The sequence below is a fragment of the Myxocyprinus asiaticus genome, chromosome 43 (assembly GCF_019703515.2).
Source record: "Myxocyprinus asiaticus isolate MX2 ecotype Aquarium Trade chromosome 43, UBuf_Myxa_2, whole genome shotgun sequence".
Taxonomy (NCBI): domain Eukaryota; kingdom Metazoa; phylum Chordata; class Actinopteri; order Cypriniformes; family Catostomidae; genus Myxocyprinus; species Myxocyprinus asiaticus.
Genome location: NC_059386.1, coordinates 29,081,416 through 29,107,364, shown reverse-complemented (window position 1 = coordinate 29,107,364; position 25,949 = coordinate 29,081,416). Strand labels below are relative to the sequence as shown.

The 25,949-nt window shown below is 36.0% G+C and overlaps 4 protein-coding genes across 7 annotated transcripts; 1 reads left to right on the top strand and 3 right to left on the bottom strand.

Annotated features, from left to right (window-relative positions):
* Positions 1-1,837: 1,837 nt before the first annotated feature.
* On the bottom strand, positions 1,838-10,121 carry LOC127433513 (acetyl-CoA acetyltransferase, mitochondrial-like). Of its 2 annotated transcripts, XM_051685485.1 has the most exons (12): positions 9,980-10,121; positions 9,688-9,735; positions 9,459-9,576; positions 7,278-7,373; positions 6,607-6,707; positions 6,358-6,501; positions 4,216-4,366; positions 3,369-3,464; positions 3,150-3,263; positions 2,614-2,678; positions 2,376-2,533; positions 1,838-2,273 (listed from the first exon to the last, which is right to left on the bottom strand). In XM_051685485.1, the coding sequence occupies exons 1-12, from the start codon at positions 10,028-10,030 to the stop codon at positions 2,153-2,155; spliced, it is 1,263 nt and encodes a 420-aa protein (XP_051541445.1). In that variant the 5' UTR covers positions 10,031-10,121; the 3' UTR covers positions 1,838-2,152. The 2 variants fall into 2 exon arrangements, with proteins under 2 accessions (XP_051541445.1, XP_051541446.1); XM_051685486.1 differs by lacking the exons at positions 9,688-9,735; positions 9,980-10,121 and adding an exon at positions 7,631-7,667.
* A 3,750-nt stretch (positions 10,122-13,871) lies between these two features.
* Positions 13,872-24,458, bottom strand: LOC127433512 (collagenase 3-like). 2 transcript variants are annotated; one of them, XM_051685484.1, is made up of 10 exons: positions 24,310-24,458; positions 23,943-24,184; positions 23,709-23,857; positions 22,687-22,815; positions 22,415-22,576; positions 22,113-22,242; positions 21,886-22,019; positions 21,355-21,514; positions 14,101-14,204; positions 13,872-13,987 (listed from the first exon to the last, which is right to left on the bottom strand). In XM_051685484.1, exons 1-10 carry the CDS (start codon positions 24,409-24,411, stop codon positions 13,887-13,889), a joined length of 1,413 nt encoding a protein of 470 aa, XP_051541444.1. In that variant the 5' UTR covers positions 24,412-24,458; the 3' UTR covers positions 13,872-13,886. The 2 variants fall into 2 exon arrangements, with proteins under 2 accessions (XP_051541444.1, XP_051541442.1); XM_051685482.1 differs by lacking the exons at positions 13,872-13,987; positions 14,101-14,204 and adding exons at positions 20,699-21,055; positions 21,165-21,268.
* Positions 14,214-15,424, bottom strand: LOC127433515 (neutrophil collagenase-like). 2 transcript variants are annotated; one of them, XR_007895898.1, is made up of 5 exons: positions 15,305-15,424; positions 15,065-15,194; positions 14,837-14,972; positions 14,575-14,717; positions 14,214-14,473 (listed from the first exon to the last, which is right to left on the bottom strand). XR_007895898.1 is itself a non-coding variant. In XM_051685488.1 (4 exons), the coding sequence occupies exons 1-4, from the start codon at positions 15,422-15,424 to the stop codon at positions 14,672-14,674; spliced, it is 432 nt and encodes a 143-aa protein (XP_051541448.1). In that variant the 3' UTR covers positions 14,520-14,671. The 2 variants fall into 2 exon arrangements, 1 of the variants encoding a protein (XP_051541448.1); XM_051685488.1 differs by lacking the exon at positions 14,214-14,473 and having other exon boundaries at positions 14,520-14,717.
* On the top strand, positions 15,324-20,381 carry LOC127433514 (uncharacterized). The gene is made up of 4 exons (XM_051685487.1): positions 15,324-15,446; positions 17,220-17,591; positions 17,672-17,777; positions 18,504-20,381. Exons 2-4 carry the CDS (start codon positions 17,485-17,487, stop codon positions 18,894-18,896), a joined length of 606 nt encoding a protein of 201 aa, XP_051541447.1. The 5' UTR covers positions 15,324-15,446; positions 17,220-17,484; the 3' UTR covers positions 18,897-20,381.
* Positions 24,459-25,949: the final 1,491 nt, after the last annotated feature.

The following is a 25,949-nucleotide window of genomic DNA, read 5'->3' as shown; positions in this document are numbered from 1 at the left end:
CTAAATCTGTTTATAAACTAATACACGCTGTGCGCGGCATGACGGAAGCCCGCAGGGCACAGCATCATGAGCACAGCAGCTTGCATAAACTGCCGCCGGTGTCCTCTCTTCTCTAGCTTCTTCAAGTCTTTCTGCCCTGTCACTTTACTAGAAGAGAAATACTGTGATTTTCTGCATATTTCATTTTATTCTAAGGAGCCGTTCATTCAGGTACAAGGGAACCGTCTGAACACGTTTAACCACTGATCAAACTTCACTTGTTTTAAGGTTGGCAATGTTTTAACACAATGTAGTTTGACATATGTGTAGGGATTTCTTGTTTACTTGCTACTATATGTCTAAAACAAACTTTTAAATACCTTGGAAAGATACAATGCCAATAGTGTTGGAAATTAATGGGGACTCGGGGCTAAAATACCATTGAAATTGTCCAGATATCCCCAAAATTCAAAATATGGAGCACAAAATGTCCACGCAACGAGATCCCGTGTTTTATTAATAATATCTTTTATAGTTACAATAACATACATTGCGATCTTCTTTTGACATGTCACTGAACATTATGTTCACAGACGGGCTATCCGCCTCTATCATTGCTCTATCCTCTATGCATTATATTAGTTTTGTACAGTATGTTAACTTAGCCAAAATACTTGGAAATACATGAATGAGAATAAACCTGCAATAGGAATGTGTTTGTCACAATGCAGGTTATGTAGTTTAGAGATGATTTAGAGACATTTAGAATGTTACAAATGGCTATTTCTATTTCAATAAATGTTGTATTCTTAAAGTTTGTCCAAGAATCCTCTTGCAGCAATGCAGGTCTTTGTCATTTAGAAGCTGCTAATTTAGGACCTGTGAGGAGTCTTTTCTCAAACTAGAGACTGTGATTTACTTGTCTTTTTGTTGTGCATCTGGGCTATCCAGATTGCACAACGATTGAGATTATTTTTTCAAAACAGTAATGCATAGAATAGCCTTCATCTCTTTAAAACAATAGACTTTAGGAGAAAATAGAATTTCAGAAGAAATGTGTTTCTTTTTGCCTATTTTTAAAACCAGAATTTGACTTGCAAGTGTAAAGCAATTTGTAAGAGCTCAATACCTCAGCAAATGGGGGAAAACCCACTGTATTGTGATTTCTGCATGGTAGTGCAACCATTTTCAATTGTTCTAATAATATGAAAATTTTCTCAAGTACCAAATTAACACTTTAGAATGCTTTTGTAAGGAATAGGTGACAGAAGTATATGTTTGCCATCACAGGTTAAGAACAAATGTAATAAATATCACTTAAAACAATTATTTCAAACCGTAATAATAATTTGCAATGATTTTGGCAGTATTTTTGATCAATTTAATGCATCCTTGGTGAAAGGAAGCATCAATTTCTTTCAAGATCAAAAACATGTTTCAAAAATGGAAGCGTATTTACTATATATAATTTTCATAAATCAACTTGTAAATTAATTAAGTAGTTTGCCAAACAACTACTCATTTACTCTTACTTGAGTCATAATATTTCTCAGTACTTCTACTTGTACTCAAGTGAATTATTTCTTCAGTAGCATTACTTTTACTTAAGTAAAAAAAAAAAAAAAAAAAAAAAAAATCGGTACTCTTTCCACCAGTCTGTCCCTCACAGTGACTTGCTGTCATTCCCGTCAAAAATCAAAAATGGCGCTGCTCTGAATAAGGTCTATGGCCACACAAAATACAGTATATTAAAGGACAAACGCCATCTGGTGTTCATTCAGAAGAACTGCATTGTGTCTTATTTTGAGCATCTCAACTTCAGAGACCCAGCAGCTTGGTTTTTAGAATAATAATCACATTCAACAGCAACAATCACTTTTATTGCAGTTACAGAATGTAACAATTTTATAACTTTTCAATCAAAACAATATTTTGAGAAAGACACCAAATAAAGAGATATACAAGATATGACAGTTCAGAATAAATACTTCTATTTGAAAACAGTTTCAGTGATCACTGTGTGAGCCTTAACAATTTCGTTTTTAGTGAAAAAGAGGAGTGACCTTGTATGGAGAGAATGACAGCTCACAGTTAGGCTATAGGCGTGGAGATATTTCTGGTGTAGTCTAAAAATCCTATCATACATTCTGTTAACCTTATGAGATTTACAGTCCTAATATTTCTGGATCAGAATAGAGGAGGCGCCACCTCCTCCGTTGCAGATTCCAGCAAGTCCGTACTGCCCCGATTTCAGATTGTGCACCATGTGTCCTACGATTCTCGCTCCCGACATTCTAGAAAATCGTGTCATCAGCAAATTAATTAAAGTGCAAATGTAATTATAGTTTGTTAATGTAATCTACAGTGATGCATTAGAACGATGTTGCTTATATTACCCAATTGGATGTCCGAGGGAAACTGCTCCGCCATTGATATTGACTTTGTTGGGGTCGATGTCTAACATCTTGATGTTGGCCAGAACCACGACACTAAAGGCTTCATTGATCTCCCACATGGCGATGTCTTCTTTCTGCACACCTGCTGACTTCAGGACCTGCGCAAAACAGACATTAATGCAGTGAAGGACTTCAGAAGTGCTTTAGCTTAGCAATAAACACACAAACTTCAGCTCACCTTGGGGACGGCAAAGGCTGGAGCGATGGGGAAGTCAATGGGGGCAACAGCGGCATCAGCAAAAGCTGGGAATCAAGATAAAATGGTGTTTTAGAGGTGTGAAAAAAGCCAACAAACACGATTTTCTGACCAAATAGACCCAATATGGCTTGCTTTAAACACAGGACACTACATTCACACTGTGAATAGCACGGCCATATTGAGGAGCAGCGTCACAACCAACTTACTGTAACTACTGTAGCTTTTCCAGTTACAAGCTATTGCTTCCAGCAGGGAAGCATGACAAAATGCTATCAGCATGAATCTCACAAAAACATTTAATGTCAAAACAAATCCTTCTAAGGACATAGATTAAACCACTGGAGCTTTAGGTAAAACTTCTGAAAGATGTACTTGATGTAACTTAAGCTAACAGCTAAAGCTACTATCATAAATACAATCTGTCTTTGATAATGTAAATGTTGTACCATCTTAGTACCTGTTCAAATCAACTGCTTAAGCCATACAATTGTTGAAAATGGTCTGAAATGCCTCACCAGCGATCCTTGCAAGTGGTGTTATGTTTAGCCTCTTTGCAGCGTCCGCTGTCATTAGCACGAGTGCAGCCGCACCATCGTTCAGGGTGCTGGCGTTACCGGCCGTCACAGTGCCTACGAACACATGGACCCATTAGTTGGTTCAAATCATCTTTGGACCTTTAAAACGATTTCGGACTTAAGAGTATTAATCAGATAAGTAAAGTGATAAGCATGTACCGTTCTCTTTCTGGAACACAGTCTTCAGTTTAGGGATTTTGCTGAAGTCAACCTTTCTATACTCTTCATCTTCCTTCACAACAATGTCTGGTTTGCCTGAGAAGAGAGAGAGAGAAAGACGACCCAATGGACCAGCAGGCATTTATTTCTTAAAGGTGCATTCAGTCATTTTTTCCTCATTATAAAAAGTTTAATTCCTAAAGACATGAATTGCAATTTTGCAATATATGTAGGAAATCATGAGCACTCATTAAAATGAAGACATAGAGAGGGTCCGCACATGGGGGCTGCCATGTTAGAATCACATGACCAGCCGAATACTACTCACTTAATCTCAGTAACCGTACATTTATATGACACTTTCACTCATTGATTAAAGTAATCATGGCTGATTGTGAATACTACATTTCTACAATGGCATCTGAAACTGAAAACTATTGATTTTAAATGATGCTGCATCCAAGCCGCTAGGTGTCAGTGTAAGTCCAAGATTACACAAAGACAAAAGTTACTGAGTGCACCTTTAAACCTTCTGACTGACCTTCTTAATTTATAAAACCTATATCATACAATTATAATACACTGGCCCCAAAGTGTTTGGAACCACACTTAATTTTTTTTTTACATTTCATTGTACATTTCTTGCACAAATACTAACTGTTGTGATAATTTGCAATAAAATGCAAATCCATAAATGTTTAAGTGTAACTTAAATGTCCAAATATTTTTTGGGGCCACTGTACATCCGAATTCAGTTATTCAAATGACATATTTTCGTTCATAATATGGGAGACCTGTATGTCGTTGTGCATGATTTAGAATCATCAGCTACAACAGTGAAACCAACCTCTCTGAGGGATGCTCACAGGAACTACTTCCTTGGCCAGGATGCCAGAATCCCATGCTGCTTTGCTGCGGCTATAAGAGTTAATGGCATACACGTCCTGTTCCTCTCTGGAGATGCTGCTGTTTTTGGCTGTGTTTTCGGCACAGTTGCCCTAAGAATGGGGAAAAATGTAGGTATTTTACACAATCATGGCTTCTCCAGTGTGGCCTTGCATTACACTATTATTTGTTGTACAATGCTTCTACACTACCACAGAGGCTTTATTCATTTCCTTTTGTCTTTGAAACCTTTGCACCTTAGTATTTGTAAATTTTTAATTTTGGGTGGTGTCACACTGTATTATAACAATGGTCTATTATAAAATAAACTGTAAAGGACATAACATAAAATGATATACAGCACCGTTACTGTACCTCTTCCTTACAGGTGAACTGTGAAATTTCTGAGTCACTAGAGTCACCAAACGGAAATGCAAAATTAAGGGTTCCACAAACACCATCAAAGACTTAATATTGACCTCCTGAGACCCCACATCCACATGTGTGGACATTACATTTGGTCTTCACTATAGGCTATGCATAATTTCATTTCATTTAAACCGACTGATCTCAGTTTTGGAGACTCTAGGCTGTCATTAAAGGGGTCATGAAATGGAGAATCAAATTTTCCTTGATATTTAGACATATAAGAGGTACCTGTACTATAAAAAACATACTGTAAATTTCAGAACTCAAAACTTCCTCCCCAGTCTAAAAAGAGCATTTATAGTTGCCACCCTGCTGTAATGTCTCGTTTTGAAATCTGTCTGTTCGTGACATTACAAAACATTGATCATTTGTATTTACACATCCCGCAATGTGTGTCATCGCAGAGGCCTTACGTGGCTAACTATTCCTAGCATAACACCAAAGGGGACACATCTCAACTATTTTGAATTTTTATGTATATAAACATGAACTACACAGACTCTTTGACAGCTGCTATGTACAGTATTTTGCAGCTTTTAAAAGATGCGATGTCAAGTTACAACTCTGAAAGGGAGAAGCAATTCTTTCATTCAGCTGCTGCATCTTATTTTGAGCACAAACGTGTCATGGACACATTCTTTCGCCCATCTGCGCTATTTTTAATTGTTGTGTATGTACATAGGACATCTGTGATGATAGACATCTTTGACGATGGAAGTCTTTGACCGTTTCGATGTATTTTTGGCGATGTGCACCTTAGTGCGCCTACAGCGTGTGTGCATTTCACCGTTCTTTGGACTACAATGTTTTCATTTTTTTCGGCTCATGTCAGAATGGATTGTTTGTAAACAGTCATAATATGATTCAAGCTTTGTAAAGGAACTGATAAAAACACCTCAAAAACGTAAGTAAACCATTTTTATACATGAATATTTCAAATGTCATGACTGTTTGATAGTTTATGGTGCTGAGTGATAACAGTTGTGCTTGAGATGAACAGTTTAATATATTCAGATGCAATGTGTTGGATGTGCTTTATGTGTAAACCCTGCAATTTTGTTTTATAATGTCGAGATACATTTTCTTCCGATTGAGCTTGCTGAATTTGAAGGGCTGCATGATGTTAGCCAATTATAACAGTGGGTGTTTACGTTGAAGTTTTTATAACATTATCATTGGATCTCAGGCCAGGGAAGATAATAAAATTATTTTAAAAAAGCACTTCATGACCTCTTTAAATGGTTAAACGTTTGACACACCGAGTCATGTGACAAAACAACATGGTGCCGATCTCAGCGGAGTTTGTCTTTGGGAGAAACGTAAAAAAAACTACATTTGGTAAGAAACCTCATTAAGTTTTTACAATAAAACATGTTAAAGTCAAAAGAATAGAGTGTCTATTTTCATCCGATATGGCATTTTAAAACTTTCATCAATTTATCGCAAAACAGCACGCTGATAAACACAATGACCATGTACGTGGACAATAGGGAATATGCACACAGCAGTCACGCTCGGGTCTCAGGAGGTTAAAATGACAATGCATCTCTTCCATAAAGGTAAAATTAACTTCTAAAGAAATTACTAACTACTATATAACTAATATGTTAAGGAGGTAACAAAAGGCATAGGTCTCTTTCCTAAGGTCTTACTGGAGAGTCATAAAAGTAATTACCATGTGAAATTTGTTATAGACATCGGTCAACCCATCCTTTACAATCAGATCATCCATCTTCACTCCACCATAAGGAGGCGCTTCTCTGGCCATCACATAGGGCACCTGAGACATGCTTTCCATTCCGCCAGCAACCATCACATCCTGAAGAAACATAGATTTACGACCTTTGCTTCATAAGCTAATTAGATATATACAGATAGGCTATAAAAGTAGTTTGAGAGTGTATGGATACTCAAATCTGATTACCTGATGGCCACACATGAGACTTTGAGTGGCCATCATGATGGACTTCATCCCAGAGGCACAGACTTTGTTGATTGTTGTTGCTGGAGTGGACAATGGGAGGCCTAAAAGAGGAAGACCATAAACATTACACACACACACACACTATGCAGCCAAAGTGAAACCCTTTCATCTACACACACTGCCTAAATAAATTCCTTAGGCAAATAATTCAGGTTTATGATTTTGATGAAGATAATTTAATTTCAGTAAACCAAAGTTAAAGGGATCATATCATGAGGAAAAGTGATACTATGGAAAAAATACAATGAAAACATACTGTAACATTCAGAACTCAAATCTTCCACTTTATTCTAAGGATCAGAGAGAAGGTGGAAAACGGTTGTGCTTTTGGCACAACAAGTGGGGGAACACAATGTTAAATATGTTTGATAGGACCATAAAAGCATAATAAGTACTGTGCATGTTGTCTATGTGATATATATGCCTTAGAGCTCATCCTGTGCAAAGAAATGATAAATAACTTCTGTATTTCCATTCTTGCCATTTTAGTTACAAGATTAATCCTGCAGCGTTGTGTTCTTTTATATGGTTCTCTGAAGAACTCTGGAAACCAAGTGTGTGCATTTTACAATGTTTGATTTGTTTACGCACGTGATATATGACACACTCACCTGCGCCCAGAAGAGCTTGTCTGGTTGGTGCTTGTCCTTCTCCTGCCTGTAACACATTTCCCATGTACACTTCCTTCACCTCCTCCACAGGGATTCCTGATATGGGTGGAGGTAAAACAAATTTCCAAACATGAGGTCTCTCATCACACTGAAGGTCAGAACAAAACAAATTAACATACAGTGACCCCAAATTCCTGACCAGGAAAGATAAGAATGATTCGTTGGTATTCTTTAAAATGAGTACTACTTGAACTTGAATTTATAAGCTACGTATGTCAAATGAGTATATTAATACATTTGCCCAAGAAAGTTTTAGGGCACTTGAACTGAAAATTCTCTCATCATATACTCACCCTCATGCAATCCCTGATGTGTATGACTTTCTTTCTTCTGCAGAACACAAACAAAGATTTTAAGAATGGTGACCAAAACTTTGAAGCTCCAAAAAGCACATAACGGTAGCATATAGATAATTCATAAGCCTCCAGTGTTTTAATTCATGTCGTCTTAAGCGATCAAATCAATTTTGGGTGAGAGCAGACCAAAATGGAACTCAATTTTCACTATAAATCTTGACCCCAGCAATCTCCTTAGCGATCAAGATTTCAAGCATTATTACACTTCCTGGCGCAATCCAGCGCACTGCGCAAGCATCAAGCACTAGGAACTGAAATCAAGCTTGAAATTCTGATCGTGCCTAGAGACTGCATTGGCAAGATGTACAGTGAAAAAGGAGTTACATTTTGGTCTGTTCTCATTTAAAACCAATTGGATAGCTTCAGAAGACATTGATGAAACCACTGGAGTTTTATGGATTATTTTTATGCTGCCTTTATTAGCTTTTTTAAGCTTCAAAGTTTTGGCCACCATTCACTTGCATTGTATGGACCTACAGAACTGAGATATTCTTCTAAAAATCTTAATTTGTGTTTGATAAAAATAGATATACTGTTAAAAATTTAGACAAAACTGTTTTTGGTTTTGTAGTCAAATGTCAGTGGAACATGTATATATTTAAAAATAACGTGTGTGATGAACTACACCTGTTACTCCTCTAGAACACCTGTTTAAACTTGAGGGGAACAGACTTCAATCATCCATCAAAAACTACCTTAGGACCAGTCGGTTAAAATTAATTGCAAAAATGGCTAAGAAATGTGAATTTAATTCTGAGAAAAGGTTAAACATCTTTTCCAGATGCCACTTGGCTTGATATTGTGTGACCTAATGCAATGACATTTATATATTTTTAAGTGTGGCTCAAATCAAGCGTCCAAACACTTCTTGCTAATATTTAACAAACCATCTACTCTGTGGACATACACCAATCAGCCACAACATTAAAACCACCTGCTTAATATCATGTAGGTCCCCCTTGTGCCACCAAAACAGCTCTGACCCGTCGAGGCATGGACTCCACAAGACCTCAGAAGGTATCCTGTGGTGTCTGACACCAAGACGTTAGCAGCAGATCCTTTAAATCCTGTAAGTTGCGAGGTGGAGCCTCCATGGATCTGACTTGTTGGTCCAGCACATCCCATAGATGCTCAATCTGATTGAGATCTGGGGAATCTGGAGGACAAGACCAACACCTTGATCCAGTTCTGATGCTTACGTGCGCATTGTAGGTGCTTTCGGCGGTGGACTGAAGTCAGCATGAGCACTCTGACCAGTCTGTTGCTATGCAGCAAGCTACGATGCACTGTGTTCTGACACCTTTCTATCACAGCCAGCATTAAGTTTTTCAGCAATTTGTGATACAGTAGCTCTTCTGTGGGATCGGACCAGACGGGGTAGACTTCACTCCCCACGTGCATCAATGAGCCTTGGACGCCCATGACCCTGTCGCCGGTTCGCTGGTTATCCTTCCTTGGATCACTTTCGGTAGGTACTAACCACTGCATACTGGGAACACTCCACAAGACCTGCCATTTTGGAGATGTCCTGACCCAGTCGTCTAGCCATCACAATTTGTCCTTTTTCAAAGTCGCTCAGATCATTACTCATTACATGAAATTCGTCCCCTGACATGTGCTATTGTAACGAGATAATACATGTTATTCACTTCACCTGTCAGTGGTTTTAATGTTGTGGCTGATCAGTGTTTAAGCTGTAGAACCTTCCAGACATGCATTCCACTTGTCAAAACCATCCAGATTCAACAGACTATCAGTTCTCTACCTGCTTGCTCAATGGCCCCTTTTATGGCAATGGAACCCAGTTTGGTTGCAGGAACGGTGGACAGGCTTCCTTTGAAAGACCCCATAGGGGTTCTGACAGCACTGACGATGACAACTTCCTAATTCAGAGAAAGATCAGAAAGGAAAACAACATTTATTCAATCAATGCACACCTGACATAAACCGCTCTAGATCCATGCGTTGATAAATGCACATAGTATCTTACTCACATTTAGAGATGGTCTTGTTGTGTAGGTCCTGCTTAGATATTTATGTGCCTGCAAGGGCAGATTCAAAAGTTGGTTTGCTGGTATAATCATTGGCTGTTAATATGTAAAACAGTTATATATAATGTAGTTTATACTCTGAAAAGCTATACAAACATCTAATGAAGTCTACTGCATGTCTTTTAAAGGTAAACAATAAAACAGGCCTGCAACATGTGCTGTCACTCTGTGGTCCCATGAAATAGCATGAAGCAAAGTTCGACTATCGATTTCGCTGTATCTTGTTTAAACTCACCAGCTGTCTGCACAGATGTGTGCGCGTGCTGTAGATGGCACAGGATGACATAATCGCAATGGAAAACCGCAGACACAGGAGGACAACCTTCACCTTCAAACCTCCGATCGATTGAAGCGCTTGCAGTAAACAACCAATCACAGCGAGAGGTGTGTCTGCGTCACATGGTGACGCCCCAAAGCATTATGGGTAGTGTAGTTTATACCACGAGTCGAAAGAAAAATTTGGAAGAAAAATGGGACTTTGGGAACCACTCTTTCTCAAAGGGATTTTTAGGGGCATTTTTGTATTACCTTTATAATATATGTCAGTTTGAAAGTCAGTGTGAGGGAAAAAATATTGTGCCATAATAACATTTCTGACAATAGAGTGCAACAGCCTGGTTCCGGAAGTAAAAATCCCATTCTTTTTCTCTTAAAGTAAAATAACGATAACTTATACACCTTTAAAGACATACCTACCATGAGCTCCGAAATTGTTAATCAATAGCTGGGTTTCCATAAAAATATTTAGCTTTTTAAAAAATTCGACTAAAGAAAATATGAATCGTTGCGCGTTTCCATCCTCTGCATCATGCGCATTTGCTTGAGGGAGCTGGCCTTGTCATGATGGAGCAGCTGAATAACATCCTTGCTTCGGGAGAGTTTTATTTGCAGGATTGGGGCAATTGTACCTCGTTTTATTAAATGCTGCCAGGAGACTCTGCGGAATAAGTCTAATATCTGATATAATGAGGGCTGAAATGACTGTGATGCTCACACACCACGCTCAAAACTGTTCTGGCGGATTTGAGGACCAACCTTAACGACCAGCTTTAGGTTAAACACTTCCGAAAATCAAAGGCTATGTTTGAAGAATTGTGTGCCAAGGTCAAGCCTTTCGTAGGGTCAGCCACATCAAGCTACCGCACACTCATACCACGTGCACAAATTGTCAAAACACATCATCATTTTGCAAATAAACTGTTTCTATTACCTTAATGCACATTTTAACTAATGCGAAACTCTAGAAAAACCACCTTCTCTTAGTGCATTAAATTTTAAGTTAATTTTTTAGTTTATTCACATATCAAGCGTTTCAGGATTTCTTATGCTCAGTTTTAAAATGCGCATAACATAGTTTGATGGACACCCAACAAATGATGAATGCTTCTCTTGAAGCCATCATTCCACAATATTTTAACTTTTAACTATTTTTTTTAAATAGGTGTTTAATAGTAGAATTTCTGATGAAGAACTACACTACCCATAATCCAGCAGAGAAAGATCCACCAATTAAGAGAATCGCTACAAACAAAATGTGCAAAATGAGCCAAGCAGTGACCGCCCCCTCCTGCAACACACTGTGAATAACGCTATTGAGACGAGTCTTCCTACACTGTCAAACAACTTTTATATTTGTATACATCTGAATATTTTTCAAATATTGTTTCAGCACTTATAATCAACAACTTTAATTCAATAGTTTAATGTTTTCCATTCTTTTCAGTTTTGTTATGTCATTCGTAATGCTTCATTGGATTGTAGTTTATTCCCTCATTAAGACGGTAAATAGTCTTATACCTTTGTATTTTTGTCAGATTTTCCAATACTTTTTTTCTTTAAATCAAAGTTTGTAATGCTGTGATTCACTTCGGAGCTGTTGGTTTGGTTCATGGCTTAGAACTCTTTTATGAAGAATTTTATAAAATGAAATAAAATGAATAAGAAAAATACTTCTAGAACCAAGCCGGCTCAAAAAGTTGCATTCTATTATATCCAAATGCCTGCTATATCCTTGTTTTCTAAAATAACTGACAGGTCTGTTTACTTTGAATTAAATGCATTGGTGTTTTTATTTTTTGCCTTTTATGTCAGGATCTGAGTCAAGTTTTTGTCAAAAAATTATTGTATTTCTATGTGAGAAAGTTTGTACATTTACAAACATTTCTGACATTTAGAGGTACTTTATTAGAAAGTATATTAAGGAAAAATGTACATTCCAGCCATCCATTATTCAACAAAATACGATTCACATTTTTTTAGCCAAAGTCATACTCAGTTTGCTGTGTAATAATAATAATAATTATTATTAATAATAATATTAGACTATTATTATGAAAAGGCATATACAAGGCATATTTTATTAATAGAAACTATAAATGGAAGAGTAACACTTAAAAATGGGCGCTTCATTTAGTTTTGATGCACTTCCAGTTTAAGCCCCGCCCACACCCAGTTCTATCCAATACAAAGACAGCTACAGATAATTTTGTCACATGAACAGATACAGACACAAATACATATAATAGCTTTGCTGCACACCCCTAGTGTCTACTGCTGCATAAAAATCTCCAGCTCTTGAGCAGGAGTTTCCATTTAATATGTGTGTATTATAATGTGTTGATCCAGTACTGGAGTTTGTTATAATGAGTGCTCATTGCGTTGAGTGACAGTGGGCACAGTTCTCTCGTGCACTTAGATGGGCATGTATTCATTTTTCCCTTTTTTATAGACTTCATTTTGCGCTACATAGGGCATTGTTAAGGCACCAGCCTATTCAAAACGTGAGTTTTGTTCAAGTTCAGCTGTGCATTTGCTTTCCCCCAAAACTGTCCCCACCAATGTGTAAAACAAAGTGATGCCCATGAAGATTTTCTCACTGTAAAAAGTGAAAATGTGCAAGTATTATATTAAAGAGCAATCTATACCGACTTAACACTTAAAAGTTAAGTCCCATTTTTTCCTGATTTCATTGCCATGACTTAATGTAGTCCAATCATATTTAATATTACTTGAATAATTTAGAAATTTTTACAGCACAGTTTCAGATCTCCAATTTCCTAATCTCAGAGACACATACACTCAAAAAACAAAAAACAAACAAATATAAAAATTCTGTTTGTTCAATTTACTTATTTAAAATGAACTAAAGCAACACAATTTTAGAACATTTTCTTCTATTTGATTTAACTGCGTTTTATTTACATTTGTCAAATGAAAGTTTGAGTTGGGACTAAATGAATACACTGTGCTGTTAATGTAGCATTGATTAAACTGGCCAGGAGATTTAATTTTCCCAGCATGCTTTGCATGCGACCCAATTGGAAGAGTAAATGTTAATTTAGTGGCCAAGCTGTTGTATTTTAACGTTTATGGACTAGGCCCATTCACTTTCATTGAAAGTGGTTTACTGTAAATGCAATTTTTCCCTCTTTCTTTTTTCAGATAAACAAGGAATAAGTCAAAATTACTTTCTGTGATAATCAATATTATGCCACAAATGCTGTTAATTGAATTTAACTTGTATTGAATTCTTACACTGCAAAAAAAACAAAAAAAAAAAAAACAATTACTGAGTATTTTTGTCTTGTTTTCCAGTAGAAATATCTAAACATTCTTAAAACAAGCAAACAAATACTTGAGAAGCAAAATGACATAAGATATTTTGTCTTTATTTTTTTATTTTATTTTTTTAGAGAGAGAGAAATCCAACCTAATTTGTTGCGGTTTATGCTTAAAAAAAGAAAGAAATATTTGCCATGGGTACAAAATAAAATAAAATAAAAAAATAAAAAAAACGTATTTTACTTTTAATTCAATGTTCCCCTTTTTTTTTTTTTTTTGCAGTGCAATTTCCAAAATTAACATATTGTCAACAGCTCTTAAGTTTATTAGTCACTTTAGTTTAATAGAAAATAGTCAATAAAATGAAACCCATTCTATAAATATACATCCTTCTCATTATTATAACCATTAGTTAACAGTCACAAAAAAAGTGAAAAGACAACTTAAAAAAGCAGGTCGAAGAGATAAAAAGAGCAGTGAATAGGTGCAAAAATATTTCATGTGCACATACATTTAAATGAGTGGTCACGTTTTAAAATACACCATTACAATCCACATTATTGGTTTTCAAGGAAACTGGCCTAACAGGGCAGGAAGTCATTGTTTTTAAGCACACGGAAGAGCCTCCTCCGACTGTTGCTGAATTCATACACATTTGTCCCACTGAAGAGATAAATATAATCTGGAAGAAAAAAGAATCAATCAACTTTATTAAACGTAACTTTAAAGTTAACACTGATTTTTCAGTAAGCTGTTATATTGTAGATCTATAGAAAAAGGGTAATAAATACCTACCTCTGAACTGATGGGCTGCTGTGACCTCTCCAGTCATCCCTGGAAATCCATCTTCCACTCGTTGAGGATACCCTGTGTCCATCCTCCTCGTTCTCTCATCATAACTACAAAAATAAGGGAAATGTAACATTATAATGGGCTTATGGAGCAGGCAAAAGGTTTCATGTCATTTCAGGGCTCTTATTTGTTGATGATACACAGAACTTGACCTACCTATAGTAATTTTTGCCAGCGAAGAGCAAAGTTTTCACAGAGTTTTGGTCGTAGACGGCAGCACTCAATCTACTTACGGATGATGGCAGACCCAGGATGCTGACAGTCCTGGGATACCCACTCTCAACATTGTTGCCAACAAGGGCCCAAACTTGCCTGGCTGCAAACAAAGACAGACCATAAGTGTGTTTTCTAAATATTGATACAAAGATTGTAGGTTGTGGGATGGTTTCAGCATTCACAGATTTTTTGAATAAATACCTTTGAATTAGAAAACTCTTTTTCTAACTCAATCTTGCAATGGGCTTTCATAAGCTGCATCTATATTATCTGTGACGTTGGGCCAGAAACTGTTGATTTAATTTTGCTCCACTCTTCTGTCCTGAGAAGTACGCCGGGAGAAACTGTACAGAGAGATATAAAGTCATGAGATCATTCAGTTAAAATAAGTAAGTTGGCATCAACATATCCTAAAATGTGCATCAGCTTTTTAAGAAATGTGGATTATCTTTTTATATATTACCTGTCCTTGAAGAACATCATTTCTCCTCTCCATACTGTAACTGCATTGAAGATCATTTTAGGGTCACAAGCGTCAGGAGACGTGAGTGGTTTTGGATCAGGTTTGTCTAGGGTTTCACGACTGTTTCCGTTTGGGCCTGACGGAATTGCCACATGATAAATAAGGGACTGAACATGTTTGACAGAAATACTTTGTGTTTCTTTCAACTTTTCAAGGTCTTACACTTACCATAGAGAGACTGAATTCCTCTGATGTCATCTGAGGGCAGAGAGAAGCTCTGCACGTCCCTGCAGCTGTACGTGGGATACATCAGGGCCCCGGGAATGTTGGAATGAGAAAGTCCAATAGAGTGACCAAACTAATGGGCAGCAACCAAGAACAGGACAAATAAGAAGGCACAGTTTAGGAATAGAAACATTTATGTTCTTAAGATGGTTATACAGTTTGAATATGTTTAGCAAAAATGACCTTTTCTTGAACGGAAGGTGAAAAACTCATCATCATCGAAATGTACTTCTCCACCAGTTCCAGGAGAGGGAGCGAAAGCGTGGGCCAAAGTGCATCCTGGTTCATCAAAAGGATAAGCATCACCGTGATCTGAAGGAAAGAGGTTGGTTTTTATATTTGGTGTTCAACTAATTCTTTGTTATATATTTTTATTTTTTAAAAATCACTGTTTTAATGCAGAGTGTAATGACACAATAAATATAATAATGATCTATTAATACTTGATCTAACCCATAAAAATGACTTTGTCAGTGTAACCTAATTTGTAAGGGGGGTTTAATCAGATTAAATAACAGTTTTGAATGAAATAAAATGTAACAAAACATTTTTACAGTGCATTATATAGTTGATGTATAACTTGTCCATGAACTTTTACTGTGTGATTTTAGGTTAAAATTTGCATGTATGAATAAGGGAAAGAGTAAACCTTTGTACTATTTTGTTCTTTCTTTTAACATTTTAAATCCCGATTTCACCTGCACTAGTTAATTTTAAAGTTCAAATATCCAATGTAGTATCTTAATTAAGTCAAAACAGCACATGTAAAGTAAAAATAGACCATTTAAATAAAAGTAATAAAATAAAGTAGCTACTGTAACTACATTGAAGCTATTTAAAGGTGCACTCAGTCACTTTTGTCTCTATGTTATCTTGGACTTACACTGACACCTAGCGGCTTGGATGCAGCATCATTTAAAATCAATAGTTTTCAGTTTCAGATGCCATTGTAGAAATTTAGTATTCCCAGTCAGCCATGATTACTTTAATCAATGAGTGAAAGTGTCATATAAATGTACGGTTACTGAGATTAAGCGAGTAGTATTCGGCTGGTCATGTGATTCTAACATGGCAGCCCCCATGAGTGGACCCTCTCTATGTAGAGTAAAACATATTTTTTAAGGTTACTGATATGACTGGTGTCTTCATTTTAAAGTAAGTGGTCATGATTTCCTACATATATTACAAAATTGCAATTCATGTCTTTAGATTATTTACATTTAGATTTTTTTACATTCAGATGATATTATTTAATTCTGAAATCAGAAGTTCTGTTATATATTTAATAAGGTTATATTAGTTAAGGTGACTATAAACAATTAGGGTGACAATGTGAAACTGAATGCTTGAATATACAGTACACTGGAAAAAAAAAGATTTTGTGGTGAAGTAAATATAGCAGAAAAGATACTAAAAGTTATTTCTACATTGAATAATTTAGTTTAAGTGTGAACTTGAAAATATTAAGTACATTTTACATTTGTCCTCAGTTCAAACATGCAAAAATGCTCTAGCTCAGGGGTCAGCAACATATGGCACAAGTGCCAGCATTGGCACACGGAGGGGTAATCACTAGTGTTTTCGTGAGCTGAATGGGAGGTTAAACAAAAAGCTAAAATGTGACGAGACTGCAGTATACACAACAGATTTGTGCAGCACGTGCAAGCCATTCACGCATCACAAGCCGGCAGCGCTTCACTTTCGGTTAATCGCAGGAGTAAACGCGCCCGTTTTGCTTCAGTCAGGCTGAGCGGATGACAGTCTACATTCCATGTTTCATTTGTTTCTTTTTGCTTTCAGAACAACACGCCATATAATAAGGAAAACAAAACTATTAATCCTTGAGATTTTCAATCCAGCATACAGGAACACCCTCCTTAAACCATGGTAAATCTCAGAATTACATTAATCGATTAAAAGAGAAAACATAAACCCACATCGTGGGGTTCAAAAGTTTTTCAAGTCTTTTCAAAATATAAATGAAACCTGGAAATAAAGTTTTATGATTTTGCAGGTGCAATTCACCGAAAAGGGCTAAATAGTTAACAACAATAGCCAAAGTGAGAATTTTTTTTTCTGAGTTTGGTGGATTTGCCAGCTTTTTTTCCAGATCAACCAAGCGCACATGTGTTCTTGATAAAGTAGTGGCCCATAGACTACCAACATCCAGCAATGTCAGATGGAACCTTCACAGCCATGCCATCAATACCGTGTTTGAGCACAGAGAGGACCTCATCCACTGTTTTGAAAGCATACGAGACTCGGGTAGCTTTGACCCTATTACTGTCAGAGAGGCAGGAGCCTTCGCCCTGCTGCTGGAGGATCAGGATTTTAAGTTCTTTCTGCAACTTTTCCACCATATCATGCTTCATGTGGACCTCCTCTGTGCCATACTCCAGAAAAAGGACATTGATTCAGCCCATATCAAGGGGAGCATCCAGCAGTTCCAGCAGGACATACAAAAGATCAGGTAGTAGCTGTATTCCTCCTCTTCCTATTGTTGTTGTTGTTGTTGTTGTTGTTATGCAAAATTCTCTTTCTCTCTTGCAGAATTTCTCTCCATTCCATGGTCGACCAAAGTAGTGTAGGTGGTTCTCAGCCAGAGAAGAGGTGTCAGTCACTCAGTCCAGAGGTCCATGAAAGGATTGCAGCAGAGGTGACTTTTTGTTGTAGAAATCAGTCACAGTCCATTTTACACTGGAGTATAGTATTTTTATTTTAATCTTTTAGGAAGATGTGCTCTGACATTTATATTTAGCATCAGATATAGAGTTGTTTACTATGCCATGTATGTATGATCAATGGGAGGAATTAAATTTATATTATTATTTATATATATATATATATATATATATATATATATATATATATATATATATATATATATATATATATATATAACTTCAGGATCTATTCTTTGCTACAAGATTTAAGCAATAATATTTTAAAATCAAAGACAAACACATGAGAAGAAATATACAATTGCCCATAGAAGGTAAAATTGGACAATGCAGTTTAACTGGAGGCATTTTCATCAGAAATATCAACCTCTTTTTTTTCTTTTTTTCCCCACAATGTATTGTCTTTTTGATGTGGCATTATTAGCTTCATCTGTTCTTCAGCAAGGTATTTTTATTATTCTGGTTGCACTGCACTTTATAGGTGTGAAGATTTGACTAATGCCCTCAGAGTTGACTAATTATTGAAATGTCTTCCTATTCTCTTTATGACTTCATAAACCATAACAGTGGCAGTAAAAATAACTTTAGTTGTTCCATATTTAGAAAGAATACTTGTTGGTTGGTAATTTTAAATGTTGCAGGTGAAATTCACATTTTGTCGTCACTAAATTATTTGGATGTTTTTATCCTTCTCTCTGTAGGTCTGCAAGACCATACTGGGACACACCAGGGAATGGTTCTCTTTCACAAACCACCTTGTTCGTGCCACACTGCTTCAAGGCGACAGGTTTGAACAGTACAAGATGGCATTTCCTGAAGATGCACTGAGCAACACCTTGAAGGCTTATCCAGTGCTCCATGGAAGTAAGTTGAAGACAGAGCTTAGTCACATCTACAGCAAGGAAGAGTTCAGAGCCTGTTGTGGTGCTGTGGACCTACTCCAGCTGTTTATGGAGAACAATCTTGAAGAAGACTTTTCAGAGACTGTCACTCTCCTAAAGATCCTCATCACTACACCCATGAACACAGCGGAAGCTGAGAGGTGCTTCTCAACCTTAAAAAGAATGGACTTTTCTGAGAAAAATGAAACATGACCCAGGAGAGGCTGAATGCATTGGCCATTCTGTCAATGGAAAAGAGACTGGTGACTGATATGACTGACTTTAACCAGAAAGTCATTGAAAATTTTGCAGGCCAGAAGGAAAGGAGGGCAAAATTTATGTTCAAGTAGTGCTACTGGCCAGTGTTTAGGCAACATTACAGTGTGTTTTGTTTTTTGGTTTGTATTGTTTGTTATAACAGGCCATTAAAATGTATATAATTAATATATTGATAGACATTAAATTGATTTAGCAGAAATTAAGGTTTTGACATTAAAAAGTCTTAAGTTTGATGCACTGCACTGCATTAAGTGTTTTCCTTTGAGTTTTCAAAATATACGTTCCAACTGATAATTTGATTGATTTGAATTTAATTCAGTTCTTTAAATGTAATTATTTTCTAAGGTTTCATATATTGTTGGTGCTTTTAAATGGGTTAAATATTGCTTTGAGTGGGTTTGGTGTTTTTTTTTTTGTTTGTTTTTTTCAGTTTGTTTGCAAATTTTTTTAGCACCAGCGTCTGATTCTTACTCACTAAAACACATTTCGCACTGTGATGCACTTGTGTTGCGAAATGGTAAACACAGGCAGCAAAAGCTAAACACAACTACAACACGTTTGTCATCATTTACACACGACTCAACGACTGTATTTTTCATTTAGAGTGTTCTTTGGGGTTTTGCAGTTGGCAAACTATTGCATTTTTACAGTATGCAAGTGCTGAATATACAGACATTCAATACTGTATTACTTGTAGTACATACAGTATACAATATATTCACTGTACTACTGTAAATTGTGATTATTAGACTACAGTTTGCAAGTGCACATGGGGACAAAGATCTTACTTTTTTGGAGAAATGTCCTCTGGTCCGATGAAACAAAAATGTAACTGTTTGGCCATAATTACCATCGTTATGTTTGAAGGAAAAAGGGTGAGGCTTGCAAGCCGAAGAACACCATCCCAGCCCTGAAGAATGGGGGTGGCACCATCATGTTGTGGGGGTGCTTTGCTGCAGGAGGGACTGGTGCACTTCACAAAATAGATGGCATCATGAGCTTGGTCGCAAATGGGTCTTCCAAATGGACAATGACCCCAAGTGTACCTCCAAAGTTGTGGAAAAATGGCTTAAGGATAACAAAGTCAAGGTATTGGAGTGGCCATCACAAAGCCCTGACCTCAATACGATAGTAAATTTGTGGGCAGAACTGAGAAAGCAAGTGCGAGCAAGAAGGCCTATAAGCCTGACTCAGTTGCACCAGTTCTGTCTGGAGGAATGGGCCAAAATTCCAGCAACTTATTGAGAAGCTTGTGGAAGGCTACCAAAAACATTTGATCCAAGTTAAACAATTTAAAAGCAATGCTACCAAATACTAACAAAGTGTATGTAAACTTCTGACCCACTGGGAATGTGATGAAAGAAATAAAAGCTGAAATAAATAATTCCCTCTACTATTATTCTGACATTTCACATTCTTAACATAAAGTAGTGATCCTAACTGACCTAAGATAGGGAATGTTTTCTATTATTAAATGTCAGGAATTGTGAAAAACTGAGTTTAAATGTATTTGGCTAAAGTGTATGTAAACCTCTGACTTCAACCGTATAGCATGTACAGCAACTGCAGGATAATGCTGACATTGCTTTGTCATGTTACCAAGTTAAACTTTCCACATAGGCCTACAGCACATGTTTGGTTCATAGGTGTCTGGTAGATTAAAATAATAGGCCTAACAATAATGTAGATGTTGATAATAATTATAATAATAATACATGGAAAAATAAACATTCATAAACTGTTAAAGTCTTTATTTTAAAATCTTAAACTTTTGTACAACACAAAATGTTTTTTGGTTTGGTTATTTAGTAGCACATACAAAAACATTTGTTAGGGCTACCGGCTACCTACAAATAATATCAATAAATCTTTGATAAAATAAATACACAAATTAAATGATCAATAATTTTCTTTCAAATACTGGTATAGGTTCAGATTTTCCTTCAGACAGGCAGTGCATTGCTGTGCATTATCAAAAAACTAAACATCAGACAAACAGGGCAGAAAATAATTGTTGTTAAGAACACGGAACAACTTCTTGTTATGGGAACCAAATTCCAACAATTTTGATCCGCTGAAGAGATAGTTGAAACCTAATAATGATAAAAGACAGAATATAAATAGAGGTTTAGACATTTAGGATTATGTTAAAGATTTTATTTTCAGCTTTTGGTTATGTTTTTTTTTTTTTTAAACCCATACCTTTGTACTGAAAGGCTGCAGTCACCTTCCCTGTCATTCCTGGGAACACTTTATCCAGCCGTTTAGGATAACCTTTTTCCATTCTCTGGCTCTTCTCATCATAACTGCACAAAATTAATTATCTCATTACTTGAAGATTCTTTAAAAAACATGTTACTACTAACTCCATCAGAATAAGTGATTTATTTACCTATAAACCTGATCGTCAATGAAAAACAGGATTTTGTGGGTCCTTTCATCATACAGGACTGCATTGATTTTCTTCACTGTTTCTGGCAAATGGAAGCTGCTGAGACTCTTGGGATATCCCTTTACCATGTCATAGCCATAGAGAGCCCAGACCTTTTCACCTGACAAATGACAACATTATCAAATGATTTCATGTTTTGCAACGAAAATGTATCTAGAATTTTTTTTTTATTCAAATTTATAGTCATCTTAAGCATTTATAGTTTATTGCACTTATGAAGCCATTTGTAAATGTATAACTATCCTACAACATAATTTACAATGTAATCATAGCTGTATTTTTCTGGCACAAACAAAATGAGGGCTTTTGAATGAATTAATCAAAATTAGGGTCACACTGATAAACTTAAAAAGAAAAATGAACACTAAATCAAAAAGTACTGTCACACTACTATAAAATGTAGTTAGTTTAGAGGTATTGCTACTTCTTATTGGTTACTCCCAACATTGGTCATAGATATATGGTTTGTACCTTTGAAAAGGAAGATTTTGTCCTCAGATGGACTCTCGAATGCTGCATCAATACTATCTGGAATCTCAGGCCAGAAGCTTTTAATGAGATGCTGTTCTGCTGTTGTACTCAAGGGGTAACTGCGCCAGAAGAAGCTGAAAATAAAGCCCAAAATCTGCAGGTCAGATTCAACTTTTCAAAGCTCATTAAGTAAGGCTGACATTGAAATACATTTATTCTTTGTATACCTGCCCTTGAAGAACATTATCTCTCCACGAAGCATGGTGACAGCATCCAAAACCAGCTTAGGATCGCATGTATTCGGGGTAACTGGTGGTGTGGGTTTTGGTTCATTGGGGTCGACATCAGGGTTTGGGCCTGTTCATCAAAGATCACCATAATGTGCATTAGAGAGGTTACATGGGATAGAGAGTGTATGAATGTAATTGCATTTATTAAATAGAAAATATCAACCCAAGTGGCATTTATGATGCTGTATTTCAGGATCTTTTTCCACAATCATCAATGTTTGTAATTTGTGACAGTGTACCATAAAGAAACTGGATTCCATTGACATCATCTTGAGGGAGGGCGAAGGTATTGATATCTCTGTAGACGTAGCTGGGATACATCAGTGCACCTGGATCCCGGGAATGTTCAAGACCCAGAGAGTGTCCAAACTCATGGGCAGCAACCAAGAACAAATTGTATCCTGAAGAATAAGAGATAATGTGAATACATTTGTTTTTTGTTCTATGTAAGTTTGCGCATTGGCACAAGTTGAAGATTTGTTTTTGTTTTTTTAAATGAAACTGTACTCACCTTGAGGAGATTGGAAGAAAAAATCCTCGTCGTCATCAAAATGGGCATCGCCACCGATACCCTCAAAAGGAGGGAAGGCGTGAGCCAGAAAACCATTTGGCCCATCAAAGGGGTAACCATCAGCATGATCTGGAAACAAGCAAGAGATTTGTTTTTTAACTATTATCATGTCAACTGATAATAAAATACATGACATCTAATCATTATATAAAAGGTTAACAAAAAATATTCTTCATATAGGTAGCTGACATGAAATACTTTGGTATGTTGAGAGTCACATGCTAAACTCCATCTGAAACATTTTCTTAGTTATAAGATTTTTAAAGATGCTCAAACACATTTAGGCCAGTAAATTTCAACCTGATCATTTTGGATCAATTGTCTAGTCTGCAACGTGAACAAGTTACTAATACAAAAATATCATATATTATTTACAGTGCTGGGTAAATTACTAAAGAAAGGTAATCCACTACAAATTACTAACTACTCTAAAATTATAATCAGATTACTTTACTGATTACTTCATTGAAAAGTAATCTCATTACTAATTAATTTACATTTAAGTTAAATTCTCAAACACTTTTTTTCCACTCAACAAATTCAAAATGTCTATTTTCTCCTTGTTCATTGTCGCACACCCTTCAGCTGTCACAGAAATGCAAACCGACATACATATGAACATATGAATTCAAATTTTAACTGTATTACACATAAATAATATATTTTTAGGATTATTTGTAACCCAAGTAATGTAATTAAAAGTAACAACTTTTATTGAAAGTCAGTAACTGTAATCTGATTACAAGAATTTAAAATGTATTGTGCTGCACTACTTTTGTGCCTAAAAGTAATTATATTACAGTAACTAATTACTTTGTAAACCAATTACACCCAACACTGATTATATATGACGTACATAGACATTACAGTATCTCTTATTCCAAAGAAAGACATTTGGCTAAAATTGTCCTTTAAATTATTTTTTGCTTCCTATTAGTTCATGGTTAGTTTAAGAAACTGACCTTTAACTACAAAGGAGATCATGATGTCAGCTGTGCCGCTGTTGATACGAGTGAATCTCAGTGGAGTAACATCTGCCCACACCTGCAGGGCTCTTTTAATTGAATCATCCACCTCGGCTTGCGACATGTCAGGTGTGTAGTTCTGAATCCTGGAACAAAGAGAGCAAAATAAATGTTAATGTTAAGTTCTTTAAAGTCAGTTTTGTCTCAAACAAGTCTGTTAGCAGTTCTTACCTGTAGGTCAGATCATTTTTTTTCCACTTGTAGTCCCCTTCAAAAGTCGAGTACGCTGCTACGTCTGGAACCCCGCAGCGTGGCTTCTTCATCACATTCAGGGTCTCTTCATTCAGCTTTCCTGTTACCTCGAGTCCAAAAAACTCCTGCATCTCTTTCAAATGTAGGCTCAAAGCACTGGAGCTTTTTAGTTTGGAGTTATGGTCCTGCTTTTGCAGGCCATACAACTTGGTCAGGTAATTCTGTAAAAATGAATAAAAGTTAGTTTGCAAACTGAAAGTAATCAGCTGTTTTATATCCAAGTATCTAAAAGTGTCATTAACTTTCCTAAAAGTAGCTAATAGTAAATTCATGGCGTGCACTCTACCATTGCTATCTTCTCCTGGTCTTTATCAATAGGTGATGCTATTGGGCTGGTGTAACCAGCGACCACCAAAGCCATTAGAACATACAGCCTGGAGCTCTTCATGTTGCCTCCTCTTCAAGAAACTGAAGCAGGTCATGTTTGCTCCTGTCTTAAATACACAACAGAATGAGTGATTTGGCAATACAAGACTGAGTCACAGTCCCACCTTCCGCCGCATGGAAGGAAATCAGGGAATGACACTGCACCAAGCATAAAGTTTCAATAAATAAATACAGACAATAGGATTTTAATGAGCAATGAAGTAAATTAAAATTAAACCAGTTAAGCTAAAAGGGAAGATTTGTTATGCTTACAATGACATATCTTTGTGGCATATATTAAACTATTATTTACACCAGGGGTGGTGTTTTATATCCATTCATGGACATCCTGCAGTGTCTTTATTTGAGCCCTAGTTTAAAACCCTGGATTTAACTATTAATGATTTACATATTATCTAAAATGTATTAGTTTTATTCATTGTAAAATTGGTAACCTGCATTTGTTACTTTAAGGAGCTATTTCTACCTTATCTTACCCTTAAACTCAGTTTTGTTGGTGTAACCTAATGCATATAGGTTGATTAATTAATGCTAAATAATATTTTTGACGTAAAAAAAAAAATGTCAGTGTTTGCTCCAAAGATGAAATTTACCCACGATAACATTAAAATAAAATAAATAAATACTGTTATTTGTTATTCTTTTAAAATAATATTTATATAAATAAAGAATAATGAAATAAACCACATAACCATCCACATATATTATATTTATGCTTAAATGCTAAATATTAATATTTTTACAAAAATCTAGTAAAATCATGGTAAATGTTCATAAAGACTTGTGACTGATTTGTTCACTTATATTTCTGCATAGTCGTTTAAGAAATATAGTAAGATTTTAATGAAATTTTCATTCAGACTTATTTAATTGCACAGTTTATCCATCATTTACAGGAGATTTGCTAAACATCCTGTTTTTCTCATGGTTCATCTTCTTTAGGGAAACCCCAATGCATTGAAGTAATCCCTTTTTTTTCCCAGTTTGCTGCACTGTTGCAATGCGATGCATTACATGAGCAGATGAGTTAGGACAGCTGTGTGTTAGTCATTTGTAAAAGGGGCCAGAATAGACTGGTTTGTAACTGTTTCTTAAGGGTTTTTCTTGTCAGGTTCTCATTTATCCAAGACAACATTTGATGCCATCAAGCCTCATTTCGTTATATATTGAGGATGTTTAGTAACTTATCTCTTCTTCAATTCATTATCGAATGTTGAAATATCACTTTATACTTTTTTTCCAAGCACTCTCTTAAAAATAAAGGTTCCAATTAAACCAAAAAAGGTTATAGCCTGATGTAGTTCTATTTCTTTAGAAACCCATGTATGTACTGATGCTTTAAAGAACCCAGAACCCAATACACTGATCTTATGAACCTGTGATGTAACTTTTTTTTTTTTTTTTACCTCCAAAGAACCATTTAACCAACTCAAGAATATTAAACAGGAAAAATGGTTCTTTATACAGTATGTAGCTGTACCTAAGATGCTGCAAAGAACCATTTGGGAACCTTTATTTTTTAAGTTAGCTTGTGTTGAA